Here is a 9009-nt window from a genome sequence, read left to right as displayed (position 1 = left end):
TGTTCCACACAGCCACCTAACAAACCCAATTAAAAGAGCAGCACGAGTTGGATGGTAAAATCTATCCCCATAAAATTGTTAATGCCACCCGTCTCATCAAACGTGGAGACATGTATCTAATCACACTGGCAAAGGGGAGACCTTCAGGCCAGACTGCCACACCTTCCTCCCCTACTACTACTACTTCACACACAGACCTGTGTCACTGACGCAATTAACAAGCTCTGGAGAAGCCTGGGCAACCAGCAAGGGGCAGGCTGTGTACACAGCATGAATAATGAGAGGAATGACGAAGGATCGAAGGGGGAAAGGAAAACATCACACCAGGTTGCCAAGCTTTGGTGCACTAAATGCTTTAAGATTTTAAAGCCACATTTCTGAGCCCATATACCACTTTCACACTACAATTTAAACATAATGCATTTCAGTTTTAAAGATCCTTTGTGTGTTGACATTTTGTAAAGTGAGCCTGCAAATGCGATCATTTTCCTCCCACTCTACATTCTGCACTCATCCTTGTTGCGAGGATTATTCATCACAGCTGTGACACAGGGAGCGTAATGTGTTACAGCTCTCATAGGGAAAACACAAACTCTTATCTGTGTGGAATGTTCATTTTATTCAGAGGCGCGTTTGATTATCAGGCGATGAAAACGTAGCACCCAGGTTTCTCTTGAAACTGCAGCCAGGGCATCTGGATCAACATCTCTTATTGACATGGAATGGCCAGTTTTATTTCTTCACCAGCATTATTTTCAAAGCAGGATGCTAAAAACCTCTTGAAGTACAGCGAAAGGCTGAACTGCTATGGTAAACGACTGGGAACATATATATATATATATTTTACAAAATTTTGTCATATTAGCAGATCAGTTATTAGATTTTCCATTTTAATCTTATAACTGTGTAAACCCATGTTATCCCAAATGATCTAAATTCAACTCATCAGCCCTGCGAGTTATTTGGCTATTTCTTAGAAATGTGACCACATTCCCTTTTCCCATTTTAAGCGTTGGTGGAAACTGACTCATCTATTGGTCTTTTGATCTCTGTATCCTTTTAGTCTCACCCCCTCATTTCATCCTATATAATTCTCACTACTCACTTAAGTGGGATGCCGAAAAAGACCACATCGGGGATGAAGAGAGGAGCCTTAAGGTACCTCTGCTGAATTGAGTATCAAAGAGCGATGGGGGCTGTCTAAAGCAGAGATGGATTCCATGGCCTGTCTCGTCTCCACCCAGTCATTGTTCATGAGGCCGAGTTGCCAGAGAGCTGTCTGTAGCTGCCACTTTTGACAGATACCTACTGTCAGTCAGTCTGGGACGGTCTACAATCTCCATCCTCTCCATCCTGCTATAGCAGGAACTCATATGAGTCACAAATTCAACGACCGGGAAAAAAAAAAAAAAATCCATCTCTGTTAATATTTCACAGATGTGCTGCGTATGCCTAAAATTGAAAAGAGAGAAGAAAAAACAGTAGCACATCTTTCAGTGAGACCATCTTTCAGTTCAACAGGTTTTGTGAATAAGGCCATAAACCATCATAAGATAATTTTAGACCGTTTTAGTTACCCTAAACTACTCTATAATGATGGAAGGGAAGCTCAAACACTTAAAATGTGCAACTTGTTTTTACACTGTTTTTTACTTGATTTAAGTTTGCAGATACAAACATAGATGAAGTTTTTGTCAGTTTATTTATGTAAATAAACTGAAGTGATTTAAATTTAGATTTTGATAGAAAACAAAGAAGTGCATAAAGTAGAAAGGGAGACATGCTTAATACAAATCTGAGATGTGTGGCGAGCATCAGTTTTGACAGTGGGTCATATGTCCTATTTTTAACACTTAACACCCAAATGTTCATTATGTTCCAAAAACTAAAATCATAAAACTGAAACAAGGAATGCATACTAATTACAACTGTAGAAGTGAATGATTGTAGATTTATTGGCGAATTCCCTCGGGAAGTATGCTGATATCTTGATTTTTATTTTCTTTAAATTTTTGAATAGTGCAAGTCTGATATGTTCCTCTTTCTGTGGCCACATTTCCTTTGTTATGGAGCTAAAATGCAGAGTACATTTTTGTTAAAACATGTTAAAACAGGGGAGAAAAACGTACACTTAAAAACACAATTTTTCATTGGTCAAAATAAATTAAGTCAGGTATTTCAGAGTGACCGTCAGCGGTTGCTTTTACTACAGCTCTACAGTGAATGACTTCAAAATCTGAGCTTAAATTCAAACACTAATGCCTTATTTATTGATCTTGTGCATGTTTGTGTGAATGTGAAGAGAGGAAGGGGAAAAATAAAATAAGAAAGCACATTAACTGTAAGCCAAGCAATATTTTCTTCAGTGATACAAGAACGTGGAGAAAACAGATAGTGTAGGTGTGGCTCACTGCATAATAGCTGTTTTTTGTTTGTTTTTTTACGCATGAACACATATTTTTAAGCACATGCAGAACATGCAATGCACACACATCGGTCTGAAACTGTGTTTTTGGGGTAAAGAAATCAGAATTTTCACCATCTCTTCCATTCCAATAAACAGAATCATTAAGGTGCGTCATAACAGGATTTTTGTTAATCTGCTTCATTACCTTGAAGCCGCAGACTCCGACCGGCTTCTTAAAAGGATGCCAGAGAAACAGGCTCCATTAGAGGCACCAATCAAGCTGCATCACCACTAGCACGCTTGTCACGTAGCTAATTCAGTCTCACAAGCCATGAAGCAATTAATTTATGTCAATACAAATACACAAATAGTCCTTTTTGGCCCCATCAGGAGAGCAGAGGGTCTTAAGGCAGTGCTATTGTTTATTTGCACATCCTTGTGTCTCTGTGTGAACATGCTCAGTGATATGGACCTGGAAGAGCAGGTGTAATTGGGTATGGAGTGGGGGGGCAGAAAGCAACCCTGTGGTCTCGCTGCCTAAATGAGATCAGACAATCTTCTCTCCATTTCCTCCACTGACAAGATGCACATTGTCCCCCTTTCAGGTTTCTTATTATTGCTTTGATCATAAGAAATGAATGTAAAGAGTGGATCATTATTCTCTTTTTGAAGGCACCTGTGCTCGGAGAATACTGCGACAAAGTATTCCTCCCCTTACAGATGTTGCTTTCTTGAAACATCGCAAAAATTCATATCGTCAAATAAATTTTACTATTAGAAAACTATAACGCTGGGAAATACTCGATATGTGTTTTTTCTCATATTCATTCAGTGAAATAAACCCACCAGGACTGATGAGAAAATTGCCTAGTAAATCTAATAACAGGGCATGCCACCTTTAGGAGTAACAACTGCCATTAAGCTCCTGTGAGAAGACTGCAAAATGAATAGTGGGAAAGTTTATCTTTGTCTGATATGAAAGATATTTGAGGATCTGAAACATTAAAGCACGAGAGGAAGAAATCTTTAGAGGAGGGAAGTACTTTTGCACATTGCTGTAACTGGCTATGGCCACAAACAGACAACTGCAACAGAAATTCTCACAAGGTGAATTTAAATGCACCAGAGTAGAGTCATCAGGGTGCTAGCCTATGAGCACCTAAGATCAAGAGTTAAGCTCATAAGAAAATGTAAAATTGTCAATTTCCAACAGGGTAGCAAGCAGTGGTGGCTAAGCAAGTATCTGTGAATCAATGTATTAGGGCCGTTTTCTCAATTATTGGCAGAGATGATGAAACGGCTCAGGTAGAGAGCAGGTGCGGCACTAATGCGTACCAGATAGTGCGTCTGTCAAGAGATGAGATGAAGAAAATGAACAGCAAAGACACAAATGGTTTCAGATTGAGTTCAGGAGTTGATCAGCATTTTTTTGGGCTTGTTTGGAGGCAAGGATTTGGTTAAATACACCAGTCTCTCTGGGCAGAGAGAGGAGGAGAAACCCCAAAGATCGCTCAGGGCTCTGCCTTCCCCTGCTCCTAAACCTCCTATTCCCAGTCCTATCTGGATGTGCTGCTGCTTTGAATTTTAATGAAGAAAGAACTTGAAATTCTCCCCATCCTGAATTCTTCTTTAAGCCACTTCATCACTCTTCCTGTCTCCATCAATCATAGAAAAACCTTACATGGCTGCAAGGGTTTTTTCGCTGATACCACAGACTCGGTTGACTGGTTGACAGATGCTTTTCAGCTGTTTCCCTGAGTTTTGCATGAGTCAAATAAATACAATAAAAATTCTTAAAATGGAAACATACCTCCAGCCTTAAGAAGCAGACTGTTTATTTATAGATTAAAACCAAAACAGACAAATTACAACAGAAATAAACAGCCAGACTCCTTCCTGCTGTCACAATAAGAATACAGAATAATATTTTGCTGGGTTTTTTTTTGTTTTTTTTCCAATCGGCTGTTGACACATTAACAAATCCCTTAAGTAGGTATGCAGCTTCAGTACATTTCTGAGCAGCACTACTGTAGTGAAAAAAGCATTTTGAAACCCATCGCAAATATCATCAATGACAGCATTTCAGTTCAGATTTTAAGGCAACAAATTGCTGATATGAACACAAAACTGTGGCAATGCGTCATGAGTGACAGCTGCGACTCAGCAGGTCAAGGTAGAAAGTGCATTCGCATCTTTGGACGGCAATCCGTCATACGCTGCTGACGGGTCGAGAGTAATGAGCCTGTACATTATAGTACACATGGAGCTGGTAAATGCAGAAAGGCTGTTTTTGCACAGCTAAATAGAAGTTTCTTTTGAAGATTCAGCAACATTTAACCAATCAGCAATCAATCAATATGTGTCAGAATACACCTTGATTTTGATAAGTCATCCAAGAAAAACAAGAGGAAGTGTGAACAAATCTAAATACTTTTTTAAACAGCAAATGTAGAAGTGAAGGCCACAGTATGGCACAGAACAAAACACCATTTTTTTTTTTGCTTTGTTTTCCCCTTTTTCAATCAAAATACCATCCTAGTACACAGAAGAACGTAAAACTGGCCAGAGATCAAAACTCCTTTGTGTCAGTTAAGTAAATGAATAATAACTAAGAACTTTCACCGTTGTGGACTACAGATGCATCAACAAACAGCATGAACATGGATTACTTTTGTGTTTCAGTTAAAAATCAGATGAAAGATAAGAGTTGTACATGGCCTGGGCTAAAATCCTCATGTTATGATAAACTTGAACACAAACATCATGGCTTTGTTGTATTCACAAAATAATTTTTAACAAAACATCTTGTTATCATCTAAATTGTCACCGAATAATTTTGTTCATTAACTGGAAGTCAGTGAGAATTATTCCAACTCTTAACTGAGCTTAGCTTAATAACAGGGATTATTGGTGCTCATTTTGCTTCCCAGAGTTTCAATGGAAATGCTTCCAAACGGCCAAATTCATCTGTTTTGTAAGAAAGAAAACGGAGACAGAGCCTCTTTTCAGCCAGCTGAACAGCAGCAGGTAGGGGCAGTGCTCCAGTTCCTGTCGCACTTTGTCTTGCATCAAAACAAAAACAGTTGAAACAGTTTGAATGGTGTGCTGGAAAATGTTAGCAGTTTGAAACCACAACTTTTTATAACCTTGGTATAATTTGATAATGGAAACCAGCCCATGCCTCTAAGGGACACATGCTTTGATGGTTATAGCTGAAGAAAAAATATTTACATACACTGTAGAAAACATCAAATTCTTAAATCCCAGAATATCTAGAGACTTACTTTTTTTGTTTTTTGTTAATCTCTTCAAGTTCTGTAGTTTACATACACAAAGGTATAAAGGCCTTTCAAGCACTTAGGAAACCCCAGATGATGATATAAAGGCTATGTAAGCTTCCGGATAATTCACAACATTTGAATTACACAGAGGCAAACATGTGGATGTATTTTAAGGCAACATCTCAAATGTGCTGCTTTGTTGTATGATATTATGCATGGAGAAATGTATCTTCTAGTTGCTGTTGAGTGAGAACTGCAGAGGGGAGTGGTACATTTCACAACATAAGAGGGGAGAAAGACCATGAGATGGAAATACTAAATCAACATCTCCAGACATTGTCCAAGAAGCTAAAGCTTGGGCTCATATGGGTCTTTCAAATGGACAAGAATCCTAATCATACTGGCAAATTAGTTACAAACTGGACTAAGGACAAAGTGTTTTGGAAGTGGTCACTACAAAGTGCTGAACTCCATACGATTAAAAAATTGTGATGGAAAAGGTGTGTGCAAAAGGCCTTCAAATCTGACTGTTACACCAGTTATCTGGAAAAATGGGGCAGCAAATTACTGAAGGAAAGAACACCCAACACATTTGACCCAAGTCATGAATATTTCTACCAAATTTTAAAACGATTTGTTTTAAAATAGCAATAAAAAATCTCTAAATTATATCGCTTGTTATTTAGCAAATACAAATAACTTTGTTAATCATTGTTAAGAAAGGAAAATGTAGTTTTTAAACAGTGAATGTAAATATCTGTCCCCATTAACATGTATCAAGGAATTCCTTAAATTTGGAAAGAGCAGCTCATTTTTAAGTCTGTTCTCTTTTCTACGGCATATAGTTCCTAAAAGGGAAAAAAAAATCAGTAATGGTCAAAATTGGAACCAGAAGGCCAGACCTCAAAGTAAACTGTATATTGGTATTGGCCAGTCGAAGCCCGATCAGTGCACCACTAGACTTAATAAAATCTCTTGAAGATATAAGGCTGAACGGCAGAACCATAATTATATTCCAAATAAATGAGGAGTGTAACTCACTGCATCACGTACTTCTGTTTTTCTAACATTTGTTGAGCTCAACAGCTGCTTTTCACAGCTGCCTGCCCAAACTCCTCTCTGAATCAGCCAGGCTCACCAGTGAGCCACAGATCTGGTTGGCTGTGAAAATTGAGCCTGATGGTAATTGATTGCACATAACTTCAGTGCTTCAATTAAAGAAAGCTTGTAGCAAGTGAGAAATCAGGAAAAAAGTTTGCGTGTGGAATAGCTGTGGCCATCCATATTTGTCACTGCAGCCTCCTCTCAAGGTCACTGCCAGGGAAGGGAGGGGAGGCGGGGAGTGGTGGGTGGAAATGACTGACAGAGAAGGGGCCGGCATGACGGCTCAACTGGGCTGATGTCAGGCTGAAGCAAATCGTCAAGGACAGGTAGACGCACGGGGAGTCTGGTCCGCTCACATCACGGGGCGTGGTCCATGGATGGTCCAGAATCATTGTCCTCAAGGTCACGTGGGTCCATAGGGTTCGCTCTTGGCTCCGGCACCCTGCAAGAAAGAAAGAAAAGAAAAATGGATAAACATGACATTGGTTGCAGAACTCCAGCTGCTTTTTTCTCCCTTCTTTCACAACCACCTGCATGCAGCCTCGCAAACACAAACTCCAGCCTCATGATGATAAATTATGGAAATATAATAAACCTCTGCAAAATGCAATCAGCTTCAATCAAGCGTCGCCTTAAGCAGAAATCACTCATTCAGTCAGTGTTATATTAGTGCGACAGAGACAAAGTGATAGCTGGATTGCAGGGACCTGTGGTAATCTGAACCAGGCTGATAGATTCAATTTCACTTGAGACAGTCTACACTAATCATATGCTCTAATTGAACAGTGCAGTGAGGGCGGCAGAGCCCTGCTACCTGCTGCTCCATGAAAGGCAACTCTCCTGGAATTTTACTCGTCAGTCATCAATATTTTCCAATTACATCTGTAGCACGCTGATCCACCTTCGAAAGATTATACCTGCGAGTTTTTCTAAACACTTTTCAATTAACTTTATCGTGTTTATGCCGTTTAAGGCAATTCTATTTTTGCCATTTTAATTGGGTACTATTCAATCAGAATGTTCAAACTTATACGTTTCTGAACAGCTCGTGGATTCATGTGTGAGTTCTAACAATAGGAGCCATGCAAACCACATTTTACAAAGGAAGCAAAATTGCTAAAAAGTTTTCTGAGAACTCTTCTCAAAACATTCCTGTTTCACGGGGGGGAAAAAAGCGATATTTCTCATCGTTCATTATACATTTTGAGTGAGCAAATCATTTATTGCAGTTCAGCCTGCAATAAACATCTCAAGAGAAAAACATTGCATGCAGGATTCGAGAGTATAACCGCTCACATTTTATGTAATTTTTATATTGTTTAGGTCAGGTACTTTCAGGTGTTATTGAATCTGAAACATGAAGGATCTTAGTAAAGCATTCAAACTGCTTCAAATTCTCTATATATTACCAAAGTATAGTGACAAAGCTCAAAATATTTTACGGGGATTTTATGTATTACTTTAACACTCAGACATGAAGAATTGTCAACTGAAATGAAGACATGATTTTACAATAAAATCATCTGTTTTTAAGTAGGAGCTCTCAAAATGATTTATGTCTGGACTTGACTAGACTGCTCCAAGTCATGAACATGCTGTGATCTAAACGATTCCAATTTTATAAAAATCCTAATCTAATGCATTTACATTTTTTGTTGAATGTTTGAGGAAAAGTGCATATCTTTCAATCCTGGGCAAACCCAAATGCAAAAAAAAGGAAAAAAAAGACGGCCTAATTAAAGTGTGCATACTCACATGAAGGACAAAGTGCAATAAGGTTATAGCACATCAAAGAATAAAATTAAAAAGGTTACAAGTCTTTAATTCCTTATCTGTGTCAACGTGGCAGCTTAGACTGCCATCCATTTGGTTAGTTTTTGTTCAAGCTGTTTGAAATTCAGAGCACAAAGCAGTTTGCAAAAGTCGTCTGACTTTTACCTCACTCTTAAACACAGCTTCATCCTGTCTGAGGTAACCGTTTTGGTAAAACCTCAGCAAATTTGAATGTGAGGAGGAAATTTTTCTCAACTCTCCTAATCACCAAATAAGTTCCCCTTTTCTTTGTGTAACCAAGAAACAGCCATATGGCAAAATGTAAAGCCATTGGAGGCAAATAAACTAATTATATTTAGGTAGTCTTAGGACAAAGGGATGCAAGAGCTTTCTTGTCATTTCCACAAGATAAAGACCCTTTAACTTGAGAAAAAAAACCAGCTA

At 38.7% G+C, this 9009-nt stretch overlaps 1 protein-coding gene across 1 annotated transcript in view; it reads right to left on the bottom strand.

Moving 5' to 3' along the window:
• Positions 1-4225: 4225 nt before the first annotated feature.
• The window catches only part of trim44 (tripartite motif containing 44), a 48500-nt gene continuing 43716 nt past the window's right edge, over positions 4226-9009 (bottom strand). The window contains exon 6 of the mRNA XM_028003193.1: positions 4226-7234. Within this exon, the coding sequence (XP_027858994.1) occupies positions 7150-7234 (85 nt within the window). The 3' untranslated portion in view covers positions 4226-7149. The remainder of the gene's footprint in view (positions 7235-9009) is intronic.

The sequence above is a fragment of the Xiphophorus couchianus genome, chromosome 2 (genome assembly GCF_001444195.1).
Source record: "Xiphophorus couchianus chromosome 2, X_couchianus-1.0, whole genome shotgun sequence".
Classification (NCBI taxonomy): domain Eukaryota; kingdom Metazoa; phylum Chordata; class Actinopteri; order Cyprinodontiformes; family Poeciliidae; genus Xiphophorus; species Xiphophorus couchianus.
Note: the sequence above shows the minus strand (reverse complement) of the source record. Positions and strands in the feature narration are given on the sequence as shown.